The sequence below is a fragment of the Myotis daubentonii genome, chromosome 3 (genome assembly GCF_963259705.1).
Source record: "Myotis daubentonii chromosome 3, mMyoDau2.1, whole genome shotgun sequence".
Lineage (NCBI taxonomy): Eukaryota > Metazoa > Chordata > Mammalia > Chiroptera > Vespertilionidae > Myotis > Myotis daubentonii.
Genome location: NC_081842.1, coordinates 181,906,402 through 181,921,186, shown reverse-complemented (window position 1 = coordinate 181,921,186; position 14,785 = coordinate 181,906,402). Strand labels below are relative to the sequence as shown.

At 48.2% G+C, this 14,785-nt stretch overlaps 1 protein-coding gene across 3 annotated transcripts; it reads right to left on the bottom strand.

The window, feature by feature from the left end:
- Positions 1–6,040: 6,040 nt before the first annotated feature.
- Positions 6,041–12,278, bottom strand: PARS2 (prolyl-tRNA synthetase 2, mitochondrial). Of its 3 annotated transcripts, XM_059689442.1 has the most exons (3): positions 12,191–12,226; positions 9,073–9,189; positions 6,041–8,867 (listed from the first exon to the last, which is right to left on the bottom strand). In XM_059689442.1, exon 3 carries the CDS (start codon positions 8,836–8,838, stop codon positions 7,411–7,413), a length of 1,428 nt encoding a protein of 475 aa, XP_059545425.1. In that variant the 5' UTR covers positions 8,839–8,867; positions 9,073–9,189; positions 12,191–12,226; the 3' UTR covers positions 6,041–7,410. The 3 variants fall into 3 exon arrangements, with proteins under 3 accessions (XP_059545425.1, XP_059545424.1, XP_059545426.1); XM_059689441.1 differs by lacking the exon at positions 9,073–9,189 and having other exon boundaries at positions 12,191–12,278; XM_059689443.1 differs by lacking the exons at positions 9,073–9,189; positions 12,191–12,226 and adding an exon at positions 12,002–12,132.
- Positions 12,279–14,785: the final 2,507 nt, after the last annotated feature.

The window sequence follows — 14,785 nt, the reverse complement described above, 5'->3', positions numbered from 1 at the left end:
AGCTGCTGTCCTTAAAATGTACTGATGTGAGGTTTTGTGCCGTGTGCTTCCTTGTCTTTGAAGGGCAACTTGGTGTGGATTATTTACAAAGACCACACTGCTTGTGGCCAGGAACTGAAGCTCAGCTTCCATCCTAAGCCGGCTGAGGCCATATTGAGCCATTCTCCCTTGCTTCCCAGCTAGAGACTCCTGCTTAGTTCTCTTTGTAAGAACTCCACACTTTGTGCAAGAGGCCTGACATTTAGTTAGCAACAACCCATGGAAGCTCATAGAAGCCTTGAGAGATGCTGGCCTAACAGGATTGGACACCAAAGTGGTATCTGAATGTGGGGAGCCTAAAGGTACCACCCCCTTCTGCTGGCCCACATGCGCTACCCACCCACCTACCATATGCAAAGGGCTAATTGGCCTAACAAGGGCAGCTGCCACTTACCAAGCACGTGCTGTTAGCCAGGCACTGTTGTCTGTATTTTACTGACCGGAAAGAGCTGGGAGTATGAGGATGGTCATACTTGCACAAGGTCACATGGCTATCAAGTGGCCCAGGAAGTCTGACCTGAGTCTCTACTATGGGTCACTATGATATAAGCCATTATTTTAAATCAAATAACCTTGATTTTCTTCAAATGTTCCCTAAATTTGCAATAACATCATAAAAATATTTTCCATATTATAGAAAACTATCCATAATTATAAAAATATTTTCTAACTTTAAAACAAAGCTTTAGGCCCAGCCACGTTCTCAGTGGTTAAGCACCAACCTACGAACCAGATCACAGTTTGTTCCTGGTCAGGCCACATGCCCGGGTTGCTGGCCAATCCCTGGTAGGGGGTGTGCAGGAGGCAGCCGATCTATGATTCTCACCATTGATGTTTGTATCTCTCCCTCCTCTCTGAAATAAATAAAAATAAATAAATAAAATAAAACTGTACATACCCTTGGATGATGATAACCCATTTGAAAAAGCATTCTGGTGCCTGGGTGTAGAAATGGCAGGTAGGTAAGGAAATGACAATTTCAACGGATTCCTGCAAAGCTCTTTATGGAGAGCCCAGCAGGTGTCTCTTCCATTGAAACACAGAATATTAATGGAGCGCTTGATTTACATCCTAAGCTTGATTTACATGATGGTTTTGTTATGCATCAACCTTTGTCCCCAAGTATTAATTCTGCTAAATATTTCCCAGCCAGTTGCTTCTAGATCTCCCCAAGGAATGAACAATAATACAGCCGGTACTTGTTGTTTTGCCAGCCTTTCCATTTCATCAATTTATGGAAAGGTAACACTGGCAACTTCAGGAAGGAGAAAGGTACACAATTTGAATATTTCAGTCTCTCCTCTAAGGAGAAAAATTCTGCAGGCACTGCTTAGTTCTGGCTGGTGGCATTCCCCAGGAAGCTTGTAAAGCATCACATCAAGAAAACAAGATCCAGGTCTGAACATAAAGTTAACAGCAGCACCTGAGCTCCCATTGGGGGTGTTTCCTAAGTCATCTGGTGTGAGGGAAGTGTTTCCTGAGAGCACAGTAAGGGTTAAGCATTTCATATACACTAGTATCCCATTGCACGATCGCGTGCAGTAGGCCACATACTGCCACGGGAGCTGGCGGGAACCGCAGCGCACCACCGGGAGCTACACTGCTTCCATGGGAGCCGTGCGGCTTCTGCGTGAGGCAGAAGCGAGCCACTGGTGCCCATAGGAGCCAGGAGGGACCCTTGCTGATTCCGCAGGAGGTGGGAGGGAGCCACACTGCACTCGTGGGAGGTGGGCCCAGGCTCACCATCTCCTCTCTGGGCCTGCACTCAGCCGCAGGCTGGCGCCCCTGTCCCTGTCCGTGTCTGCTCCAGCTCCGGCCATCTCTGCTCCAGGCCTCACCTGAGCGTGCAACCTACTCCTGTCTGGCTGTGACCCATTATGGCATCCCAACCTAATTTGCATATTTCCATACACACACACACACACACACACACACACACACACGCATACATACTAGAGGCCTGATGCATGAAAATTCATGCAAGAGTAGGCCTTCCTTCCCCCGGCTGCCGGCACCAGCTTCCCTCCAGCACCCGGGACCTGGGCTTCCCTCCTCTGGCCGCCTGCAGGCACCTGGGACCAGGCCTGGCTTCCCTCGGGTTGCCCACAGGCACCCGGGACCCGGGCTGGCTTCCCTCCAGTGCTGGCTTTGTCAGGAAGGACATCTGGAATGACATCCAGAAGTTGTCCAGTCTAATTAGCATAGTACCCTTTTTATTATTATAGATAAGCTCAGCCAACCTCCAGGCAACACTGGGCAGTAGGTACCATTATCATGAGGGCATCTTACAGATGAAGAATCTGAGATACACTAAGGGCAAGTAATTTGTATAAGGTGCTAGAGGTGGATCTAGGATTGTATCTCTTTAGAACTTTCAACCAAATTATACTGCTCCTGGCTACTACAAGAAACACTGGCTTAGGAGAAAACCAAGATGGCGGCATAGGTAAACACCGGAAATTGCTGCCTCCCACAACAAATTCAAAAATACAACTAAAAGACAAAATGGACATCATCCAGAACTACAGGAAGGCGGGCTGAGCGGAAATTCTACAACTAGAAGGAAAGAGAAAAGCACACTGAGACTCAGAGAAGCTGTGGAGGTGGAGTACAGAGGTACGGAGGCTCGAGCGCACGCGGCAAGGGCTGGCGACTGAGGACGCGGCTGTCTTTTTGAATCGGGAGGGTGCCACAAGCCCCCGACTGCTCTGAACTCCAGTTCCGGGCGAGTCTCTGGGGACCCAGACTCATACGGGGAGAGACTGGACTGTCTGGCAGCAGGCAGAACTCGGAACTCAAGGGCGGCTTTCTCTCAAGGGTGCTTCCAGCGATTACAGGGACACTGAGACGCGGGGCCCCTTAGGGCAGGGCTGAGGATCAGCCAGAGCTGCTTGCTCCGCCCTGTTGTCCCCGAGACCCTGCCCCACCCAAGCTGCAGCAGAGGCTTTTGCATATGAATGCCCTGGCCCTTTGCAATCTGAAAATTACCAAACAAACTGAAGCTGGGCCAGACAGACCCAGAACTTCCAAGAGAAGGCCCAAGGCCCCACAGCAGCTTGCATTGCCTCACAGCTGGGCCTCATTTGGGCACCTCCAAACCCCAAACAAGGAAGGGGAATCTGCAGATCTCTTCGTAGCTCCTGCTGGGTAGCCTCAGGCAGAGGCTAAATTAGCACTTCCTTAGATCCAAGAGCCAGTGTACCCAGTGGTCAGAGTGGGACTATCCAGATTACAACTCCTCAGATCCATAAGGGACACACTCAGGGGGCAGACTCAGTGAGCACCAAAGCCCTACTGAAGCAAGTCTTGCCCCAGAAGGGTGTCTTCAGCACAGAAGTTCTCCCACTGTAGACACAGCTGATTCTCACAGCCAGTAGGCCTGGAGGTCAATTCCTCTCAGTGATACCTACAACAATCAAGACTTAACTACAACAAGACTGTGCACAAAGCTCACAAAGGCATGCACCAAGAGTGTCCACCTCAGGTAATTGGGGAGGCTGAACCACTGGGACCTATAGGACACCTAGCACATAAAGCCACTCTACCAACACAGGGAAGCATAAAAAAAAAATGTGGAGACAAACAGGACACAAATGACAGAAATGGAGGAAAGCAAACTACTGGATATAGAATTCAAAAACCACACTTATAAGGTTTTTCAAGAATATTCTATAAACCACCAATAGATGTAGTGAGACCCTCAAGAAATCTAGTGAGACCCTCGAGATTATGATAAAGGACCAAATAGAAATTAAGCATACACTGACTGAAATAAAGGATATTATACAGAGTTCCAATAGCAGACTAGAGGATTGCAAGAATCAAGTCAAAGATTTGAAATACGAAGAAGCAAAAAACACCCAACCGGAAAAGCAAAATGAAAAAAGAATCCAAAAAATACGAAGACAGTGTAAGGAGCCTCTGGGACAGCTTCAAGTGCACCAACATCTGAATTATAGGGGTGCCAGAAGAAGAGAGAGAGCAAGATATCAAACACCTATTTGAAGAAATAATGACAGAAGACTTCCCCTACCTGATGAAAGAAATAGACTTACAAGTCCAGGAAGTGCAGAGAACCCCAAACAAAAGGAATCCAAAGAGGACCACACCAAGACACATCATAATTAAAATGCCAAGAGCAAAAGACAAAGAGAGAATCTTAAAAGCAGCAAGAGAAAGACAGTCAGTTACCTACAAGGGAGTACCCATATGACTGTCAGCTGATTTCTGAACAGAAACTTTGCAGGCCAGAAGGGAGTGGCAAGAAATATTCAAAGTGATGAATAGCAAGAACCTACAACCTAGATTACTTTATCCAGCAAAGCTATAATTCAGAATTGAAGGTCAGATAAAGAGCTTCACAGATAAGGAAAAGCTAAAGGAATTCATCACCACCGAACCAGTATTATATGAAATGCTGAAAGGTATCCTTTAAGAAGAGGAAGAAGAAAAAGGTAAAGATACAAATTATGAACAACAAATACACATCTATCAACAAGTGAATCTAAAAATCAAGTGAATAAATAATCTGATGAACAGAATAAACTGGTGATTATAATAGAATCAGGGGCATAGAAAGGGAGTGGACTATTCTTGGGGGGGAAAGGGGTGTGGGGGATGCGGGAAGAGACTGGACAATAATCGTGCACCTATGGATGAGGACAGTGGGGAGGGGGGGAGGGCAGAGGGTGGGGTGGGAACTGGGTGGAGGGGAGCTATGGGGGGAAAAAAGAGGAACAACTATAATAATCTGAACAATAAAGATTTAAAAAAAAAAAAAAAAAGAAACACTGGCTTAGGAATCAGGACACCTAGGTTTCCAATTAGACCTTGGGCAAATCACTGCTCTCCCAGTATGGGAAAGCAGAGGACAGATGCCTATTTCAGAGCTACAAGGCTTCTGTAGCTCAAAGGTTGATCCAACCAGACCTCTCTTAATACAGTAAGATCAAGGGGTGTAGCCTAATTTAGGGGATGTAGCACCTGGCCTGCAATCAGGCCTTTGCGAGTTATATGGTATGTGGCAGGTGAATTCCCACTTTGGGCCTGTTCCCATCTGTTAAGTGAGGGTTGGACAGGCAGGCTCCAAGTGCTCCTCCCACTCTAGACTTCCTGAATTCTATATCATTCTATTAACTCATACACTTATGAGAGTGTAAAATTAATTGGTTTTTAAAAGTGCTTACATTTGGCTAGCCTTCATTATAGAGTACAAATTTAAATATAGATGCATCTATTTGCACAAATTCTAATTTCTCATTTATTTTAGGCTAACTTGATTAGATATAAGTAATTCAGTTTTATTTACTGAAATCACTTTTGCACAGGCAGAGGCCATGTGGTATGGTTGAGGGGCATAGGTTTTGTCAATATTTGGGTTCTAGCTCTGATATTTAAAAGCTGTGCATCCTTGAGTAAGTTGCTTAAATTTCAGGTTCACTCATTGGTAAAATGGGAATAACAGCACCCCCCCTGCACAGTTTCAAAGACTGAAAACAGTATATAAAGGGCCTCACAGCACAATGGCACATGGAAAGCCCCCAATAAATAAAAACCAGACCATTAAAAGCAGTGAGCTCACATCAGTCTGATAATGTACAACCGAAATTATTCAAAGAAACGCTCAACTACACAGTGGGCTCAGAGAAGGCAGCTACCCACATACCAGGAGCTCTCAATGGACTTTGTACATTAGAATCATCCAGGGGCTTTTAAATTCCCGACACTGGCCACATCCTACCCCATAAGCAGAACCTCTGAGTAGGACCACGCTCCCGTACCTCACAGCCCAGCCTTTTTAGGTTTGCTGTCAGAATCTGCATCTCCTGACCTACATGCTGGGCCTGGGAGCCATGCAGTGGTTCTCAACCTTCCTAATGCCGCGACCCTTTAATACAGTTCCTCATGTTGTGGTGACCCCCAGCCATAAAATTATTTTTGTTGCTACTTCGTAACTGTAATTTTGCTACTGTTATGAATCGTAATGTAAATATCTTATATGCTATGTGTGTTTTCCGATGGTTGCGACCCACAGCATTAGGGCTTGGCATAGGCTTTGCTGAGGGAACCTAATGGTTGGTGTGTGCTTAGGGTGGGTTACTCTTGCAGTAACAAATTGCTTGGAAGTTGTGTGGCAGGTGGAACAGCTGGTCAAGACATGAACTGCAGGGCACTTGGAATCTGCCTAGGACCCTGGGCTCAGGGAGCTGACCATCAGCTACAAGAGGCTGGCCCACCAAATAAGGAGTTTTGTGGCCCCAAACAAGAAGGGCTGAACAGGAGAGCTCGGGGGAGCCGGAGGGAAAACCACTTCCAGATGTCATCAGGTATGCTTTCAGGAGGTGGTGGCTTTGAGCTTGTCCTTGTCAGAGTCTTGTTGGATTTGGACTTGTCGGGAACCTAATCTGGTGAGCAGGAGCAATGAAAGCAGGTGGCACTGCAGTAGTGGCTCAAGTTTGCTCCTAATTTTCCACATAATTCACGCAGAGACTTTTAGTATTCACCCATCATGGCTCTAGGATCTAACTGCACTGACGATAAGGTCATAGTGGCACTCAAAGCCTGCTATCCTTTATTTGTGGAAGAAACAGTTTAAAACACACTTTCCCGGACACCCATCCCCCTTTTGCAATGGGATGTAGAAATGGTAGAAAAAGAAGGGAAAGAAGACTCTCAAGACAAGGTACCACATACTATTAAGATGACAAATGTCACCACTGTTTCAAATGAACACGCACGGCTCATCCCAATAGTTTGACTTTATTCAGTCGTCTCAACATGATCTCAGTGCAGAGCCACCTCAATAGAGTAGATCTACTGGGGTCATTAGCTGATTATATCAACTTTCTGTGTAAATTAGACTAAAGGGGATTAGAGGAACCAGATCTGTCTGTTATGAACCTCTCGTGGAACCAGCCAGTGACAGACAGCTGTTAAAGACTTTACAGATCTAGTTCCATTTTCTCATGGCCTGCTCTCCAGACTATATGCAGCAAGTGTTCTGTGGTCAGACTATGGAGCCAGGAGGGCCTCGGCCATCAGCCACTCCCACCCTACACATGGGAAACAGCTGAGAGAAGGGAAGTGACTTGCCTCAGGGCCAGGACAAGAAGTCTGCTCTTTCTTGCCTCCTAACAAGATATCAAAGGAATGTTATGTGGCAGCATGGCCAGGCCAGAGAAGGGACCAAGCTAATGACTTTAAATACATATAGTTTGAACAAATGACTGGATAAAAATTGGTTTTCCTAACATGTGCTCATCGTCCATGAGCTGCCCTGTTTCTGAGACCAGCCCCAGAAAGGAGTGCAGAAAAGGGAGCAGCATTAGAATGAACTCCAAGGCTCAACATGAGGAGGGTGGGCTGGGGCATTTAGACAACCTGCACGTGGCTCAGTAATTCTACGACTGCTTCTTTGGTGAGAAAGACCACTTCGCTGGTGTTCTGGCACCAAACCTCAAAATGGGCAGGGTCCTCCAAGGCCCTCTTGCCGGCGATGATCACAAAGGGGTAGCCAAATTTGTTGGCATCCTTCAGTCTGTTTCCAATGGTCAGATGGGTCCTGTCATCCAGTAGGATCTCCCCACGAAGCTGCGGCACTGCCTCTGAGATGTGGTCATACAGCTGCCCCGTGAGCTCTGCAGCCACCTCTTCCTTACTGCCCTTCTTCGGGGGGATGAGGCAGACTTGGTAAGGAGCCAGGAGGCTAGGCCAGCGAATGCAATCTTCTGTAGAGAGAACCTCAATGGCAGCAGCCAAGATCCGTGTCACACCTAAGCCATAGCACCCCATTTCAGCCAGGGAAGGTTTGCCATGGATGTTGATAAACTGGGCATTGAAAATGGAGGAGTACTTGGTGCCCAGGTAAAACGTGTGCCCCACCTCAATGCCTCTGGTTTCAGTCAGTGGTCCCTGGCAAGCAGGGCAGTTCATTTGAGACGAGCCTAGCGTCTCCACGTTGGCCGAGAAGCTGCAGCTGGTGCAGATAGCAAACCGGTCCTCTCCGATCTCCACTGGGAGCTGGAACTCGTGAGACATCGTGCCCCCGATGCTGCCCACGTCTGCCTGGACCTTGACACACCGCAGCCCCAGCCTGTCGAACAGGCCGCCGTAGGCATCACATACCAGGCTGTAGGTCTGCCGGGCGGCCTCTGGGGAGGAGTCGAAGGTGTACATGTCCTTCATGTAAAACTCTCGGCCACGGAGAAGACCAAAGCGGGGCCTGGGCTCATCCCGAAACTTCCTTGTCACCTGGTACAGCAGGAATGGGAGCTGCTTGTAGGACAGTGTCTTCTGGGAGGCGACCAGGGCTGTAATGGCTTCCTCATGAGTTGGTCCTAAGCAGTATTCCTTGCCATGTCTGTCTCTAAGTCTTAGCAGCTCCCTGCCCATCAAGTCCCACCGGTTGGAGGCTCGCCAGAGCTCTGCTGGGCTGAGGCTGGGCATGTTGACCTTCTGCCCGCCAATGGCCTGCATCTCCTGGTCTATCACCCGCACCAGCTTCTCCATGGCACGAACAGTGTAGGGCAGGAGGTGGTAACAGCCGGAGCTTGCTGGGTGGATCAGGCCCACCTGCAGCATCAGCCGCTGGCTCTTACAGGTCAGGTCGCCAGATCTGCCCTCCACTGGGAGCACCTGGTCTTCCCGAAGGTTCTGGGGCTGGAACATGCAGGACAGCGCCAAGCGCTTCCCTCTCCCTGGGGCACAGTGGGAAAACCTGCGGGGAATGTACCCAGAGAGCTGGTGGTTGCAGGTGGCCAGAGCGGGCAGTGCTCTGCATCTTGTCAGCAGCCCTTCCATGACACCCCGGCACAGGGAAGCACTTGTGCCTGGAGAAAAACGAGTGGTGCAGAAATAAGTGTTAACTGTCTGATTATGAAGTAGCCAGCTCAGTTTGGCCCCAACAAACCTCGAAGACAGCCACTGATTCTGCAGATGCAAATCCTTTCATTTTGAATATCCTAGCAGATCCAAGTATACTTCTCTTCCCTCTACTGCCATGTAAAAAATATATTTTCCCACTGACAAAAATACAATAGCGTACTGTGAAGAGACGTGCACAGGTGGCAAATGCACAGGCTCTGACACCAGGCAGCCTGGATTCCAGAGGGCTTCCCGCCAACTTAACCCCTCTGTGCTCAGCTTCTTCATCTGTAAAATGGGAATAGGACCTACCTTAGAGGTTCATTGTGGGAATTTAGAAGAGTTATCAAAAGTTACTGGAACAGTTATCTAGCACATTGCTATTGTTATTATAGAAAACTGGGGGTAAAAGAAACAAAAAAGGAAGCAACTATAATCCCTCGGCTCAGAGACAACTGCAGCTGATGATCCCTTTTCTGTCAGTCCTGTCCTTCGCCCACCCTCCTTAAATGTCTTGTTTTCCGCCCTCCTCACACACACACTCCCTGGGTAGGCCACATGCTAATGGCTCCAAGTCAACATCTACACCCCCATAAGTGTCTCTCGAATTTCAGACCTACCTATCCAACTGCCTCCCGGAGACCACACTGCCTTCACACTCAGCACCTCCCCCCAAACCTGCCCCCCTCCAGTGCGCCCATCACTCTGAATGGCACCAGAAGCCACCCTTTGCCCAAACCAGAAACCTGGGTCCATCCCCTCATCCATGTCTCATATATACCACTCCCCTTGGCCCTGTCATTCCTACCTCTTCATGTACTATTCCATCTATTCCTTCTCTCCACCTTCACAGCCTCCAGCCAGGACTAGGCTACCATCATCTCACCTGGTTATTGCAACAGCCTCCTCACTGTGCATCCAGCTTCCATCCCCTCCTTCTCCAATCCATTCTCCACGCTGCAGCCAGAGAATACTTCCAGAACACGTAATAGTTTCTCTTGCTTAACGTCCTCCAACGGCTTCCTGCTACCCTTAGAATTGAGTCTAAGTTTCTGACCTTCACAGTGCTCATGGCCCCATGTGAGCCGGCTGCTGCTCCTCTGGCCTCATCTTATCATCTCCCTCTCCACATTCCAGCTGCACCATGCTCACTTTTAAACACACTTTCCCCCTTGCATACCAATATTTACCATCCTCCAGGCCTCAGGATTAGCATCTAGTCCTCTAGGGTGCCTTCCTTGTCCCTCTCCCTATACCCCAAAGACCAGCTTCTCCCGCAGCAGCCCCTCACCCCCACCAAACACCAACCACTCTTTGGAGTTACTGTTCAATGAGCTACCTGTCTTCCCCCAGTTGCTCTGCTCTGTGCAGGCAAGGACCACATCTAACTTGCTCTTCATTAAGCACACAGCAAGGGCTTACTAGACATTGTCTGATGAATGAGCACGTAGGTTTCTCTATGATTTTTACCAAATATTCACATACTTCTAATGAGAGTACAACATTTCATTCATTGACTATTAAGAATGATTCTCCGCCCTGGCTGGCTTGGCTCAGTGGATAGAGCGTTGGCCTGTGGAACCATGGGTCCCATGTTCGATTCCGGCCGGGGGCACATGCCTGGGTTGCGGGCTCCATCCCCGGTGGGGGGTGTGCGGGAGGCAGCTGATCGATGATTCTCTCTCATCATTGATGTCTCTATCTCTCCTTCTCCCTTCCTCTCTGAAATCAATAAAGAAATATATATATATATTAAAAAAAAAGAATGATTCTCCTACTACCAGCGAGTTGTTGGTCTTTTCCTTTATACATAATCTACAATGAACAGAAGGTTTTTGTTATATATTTGGAAGAGAATTTTCAGGAATGAAATTACTGAGTAAAAGGATATAAACTTCCAAGGTTCTTGATTTCTATTGTCAAACTTAGTGAGCACCTCTGATTTCAGCATATGCCACGGAGTAAAGCTCCCCTGCAGTATGCCCAGAATGGGTTCCTGACCCCTCTTAGCACTGGGACGCTGGAATTCTCACGGGTTGCCTCCAGCTCTCAGCCTCAAGTCCTCCAGCTGGCCCCTCCAACCTCAGGCAGCTTCATCCACTTCCCCTGCACACTGTACAGATGTCATCATTTTCTATGTGGCCTATGACCTGACAAAGGTTGGGAGGCACTGCTACAGAGGCCTAGTGTGACTGCATGGAGAAGTATGGGTCCTGAAGGCAGAAAGCATGTGCTTCACACCTGACTCCATCACTTGAGATTCCACCTCAGGCCAGCGGCCCAAGCCAGAAAGCCTTCACCCTTGGCTCCTCCCAAAGCAAGATTTCTCTCAAGTCCACCTCCTCCTTTCTGACCCTTACTGCCTCAGCCTTGAGTTAGCCCAGTGGTTCTCAACCTTCTGGCCCTTTAAATACAGTTCCTCATGTTGTGACCCAACCATAAAATTATTCTTGTTGCTACTTCATAACTGTAATGTTGCTACTGTTATGAATCGTAATGTAAATATCTGATATGCAGGATGGTCTTAGGCGACCCCTGTGAAAGGGTCGTTCGACCGCCAAAGGGGTCGCGACCCACAGGTTGAGAACCGCTGATAGCCCCTCAATACCACCTGTTGCATTACAATAGACCAGTGGTTCTGAAACTTTAGGGAGCATCAGAATCACCTGGAGGGCTTGTTAAAACACTGACAGTGAGGCCTCCCACACACAGCTTCTGATTTCGTAGGTCTGGGGTTTAGGCAGAAAACCTGTGTTTCTAGGTGATGCTGATGCCACTGGCCCAGGGACCATACTGGGAGAACTGCAGAAGCTTAACTGTGCACCCACTCTGATTTGGGCTGTGAACTCCATGTGGGCAATACCCACGTCCATTTTGTCCCAAGTTATATTGCAACATCCAGCACGGTGCCAGCATACAGCGGACATTCAATAAACGTCTATCAATGAATGAACTGAACGATCCTTGATTCCTATCTGCCCAGTCTCCGTATTTCAGATGTACTGATTCAGTCACTCCTGTTTATAATCCATTAATCCCCCGCCATAATTTTCTCAGAACGGTACCAAAGCCTGAGGTAGACAAGGGAGTAAGTCCTGACCTCAATTTTCCACGGAGGAAACTGAGACCAGGAAACGAGTATTATCCAAAAGTTTATGTGATGTGACTCCGCCCCAACCCAAAGACAGGATGCACAAGGGAAGGCGGACACCAGGATGCCAGGTGGAGCCCTCTCTTCACGCCGCCGCCTCCCGCGGGCGCCTCAGTCCTCGCGGTCACCCACGCTCACCAATTGCAGCTCCAGCCAACCCCGTCCGCCGGTCTAACACACGGGAGCCTGGAGCAGGCTGCGGAGGGGGGTGGAGGGGAGGTGAGGTGAGGGGAAGTTCCGCCTCCCTCCTTTCTAGCCAATCACAAATCGAGTTCAGGGGACTAGCCCCACCCAACTTGTAGACAAGTGAATGGTTTTCCGGAAGCTCAGCTAAGGGGAAATCACCGTCCCGGAAGTGCTCTCTAGGAGGTAAGGAGGTGTAACTCTATGGTCAAAGCCTTTTTTCCAGGTTTTGAATCTGGTGTTTCCTCCCTTGCCAGGGCTCTCCCCACTCTCGGACTGGGAGAACCAAGGGCAAAAGTGTAACTGCGGGCAAAATGTAACATTGTACAGGTAATCCATATACAAAGGACCAGGTTGTTTCAAATCTACCTTATTATTTTACACGCTTTCCATTTAAATAAATTTAATTTTTTTTAAGAATTGGAAAAAGGCAGTCTTTAAGACACTAAATCAAACTTTAACTCATAAAATATTTTTTAAAATATATTTTTATTGATTTCAGAGAAGAAGGGGAGGGAGAGATAGAAACATCAATGATGAGAATCATTGATCAGCTGCCTTCTGCACGCCCCCTACTGGGGATCCAGCGGCAACCCAGGCATGTGCCCTTGACTGGAATCAAACCTGGGGGCCTTCAGTCTGCAGGCGGAAGCTCTATCCACTGAGCAAACCAGCTAGGGCACTCAAAATATTTTTTGAGCAGCTACCATGTACCAGCCACTGTTGTAGAAACTGGGAATAGTGAACAAAACAAAATTCCCTTCTCTAACCCTTCCCAATAGAGATAGTCGCTTCCTTTTCTGCGCTCCCACTGTACACAACTCTTCAGAGAACACCATACTGGAACAATTTTCAAACATGTATTCAATGTAGCTCACATTCTAGTCAATAAACAAATACAGTGAAACCTAAGGGAAGGCCAAAGAACAGTCATCAAGAGAAGTGGTATTTTAATGCAATTAATTTAAAAATGAATGCAAAAAGTCTATGGTGAACAACTTATCAAAATTTTATATGAAGACAGGATCCACCAGTCAGATGCTGTCAAATACTCTGGAGAAAAATTAATTAGAGAAGGGCACAGGTTGGAGGTCGAGTGGTTGCAGTTTAAAATAGGATGATCAAGAAAGCCTCATTGAAAAGGTCTCATTTTAGCAAAGACCTGACGGAGATGAGAAAGCTTTGCAGAAATCTGGGGGAAGAATATTCCAGACAGTGTGCATAACAAGTGCAAACGTACTGAGGTGGGACCTGCATATCATCGAAGTAATAACAGCAATAGTTTATTGAGTGCTTAAAATGTACCAGACCCGATGCAATACACCGGTGATTCTGATAGTGGCTCCAAGAACCTCTCAGCTCACCCAGGATCTGCCAGGAACAGCACAATGTCATCAGTGGTGTAATGGGAGCTGATAAACCTCCTGTGGGAATGCCAGGAAGGAGGGCTTCGCCGAGGAGGTGAGCTTGGAGCTGAGCCTGAAGGTTGGATGGTGTTTACCAGGACAAGAATGCCCGTGGGAGTGGAGTACAATGTCCAGGCAGAGGGACCAGAACACGCACAGGCACAGGATCAGGAAATGGTGAGCAGGTATGAGGTGGGATTTACATCTTCCTTTCCCACCACTCCTCATTCAGTGCTTGACACATGGGCCAAAGCAGTGGTTCTCAACCGTGACTGCCCTGGAATCACCGTATGCACCCGGGCCCAACCCTGCGGGGCTGGGTATTGATCTGGGTGGGCCTGGGCATCAGTACTTTATAGTCCCTGGATCCTCGTGTGCAGCCAGGTCTGGATTTGCTGGCCTCGAGAAAAGGCACTAGACAACCGGGTTGGGGGGTAGCAGAGATGGTGGAAGCGTGTTGCCATCTCAGCCTTACAACTGAGGAACTGCTATCTGTCCAACCGGTTGGAGGCTGGACAGAGTTGGGCTAGACCTGAGCTCTTTTGAATGTAAGAGTGTGGCTCAGCCTCTGCAGCCTGCACTGTGGTCGAGGCTTTCCCCAACGAGTGCCGTCCCAAAGGCTTCACGGAGGCAATATTCCCCACACTTCCTTCTGGGAGGCAGGAGGTGAATAATCTTTGGTATATTTTGGGATCCAAAGTAGCCTAATAGTTCTCCCTGCTCCCCGCGCACATTATTACATCCCTTCCAATCCTGGAAAAGCCAGCATCCATCCTCTGCACCCTGAGGTGTTAATTATGTCTCAATTAGCAGTTCCCCCGCTATAGAGCTTAGTGGTATGGAGAGGCCTAATGACTTGCTGTGTTTATACACCCCACATCTTCAGAGCACTTTACCAGTGGTAACTAATTAATGCTCACGACCCCCTTGGGAGAACTGCTGCCTTTTACTGCAAGTTTTCAGGAGGCTTTTCAGCCTGGAGCTCCAGAGCCTGCTCAAGCCAGCCATGGTCAGAGTGAGTTTGTTCCCCCACTGAGGAAGTCCAGGGTGGTGGAGACCCAGAATGTAGCCCCATCACTGCTAGCAACTTCCTGTGTGACATGTCAATCAATCAGTTGATCCGTCATTTATTGTGTGCCTTGAT

Coding starts and splice junctions, on each gene's coding strand:
- PARS2 (XM_059689441.1), bottom strand. CDS start 8,838: ATGGAAGGGCTGCTGACAAGATGCAGAGCACTGCCCGCTCTGGCCACC.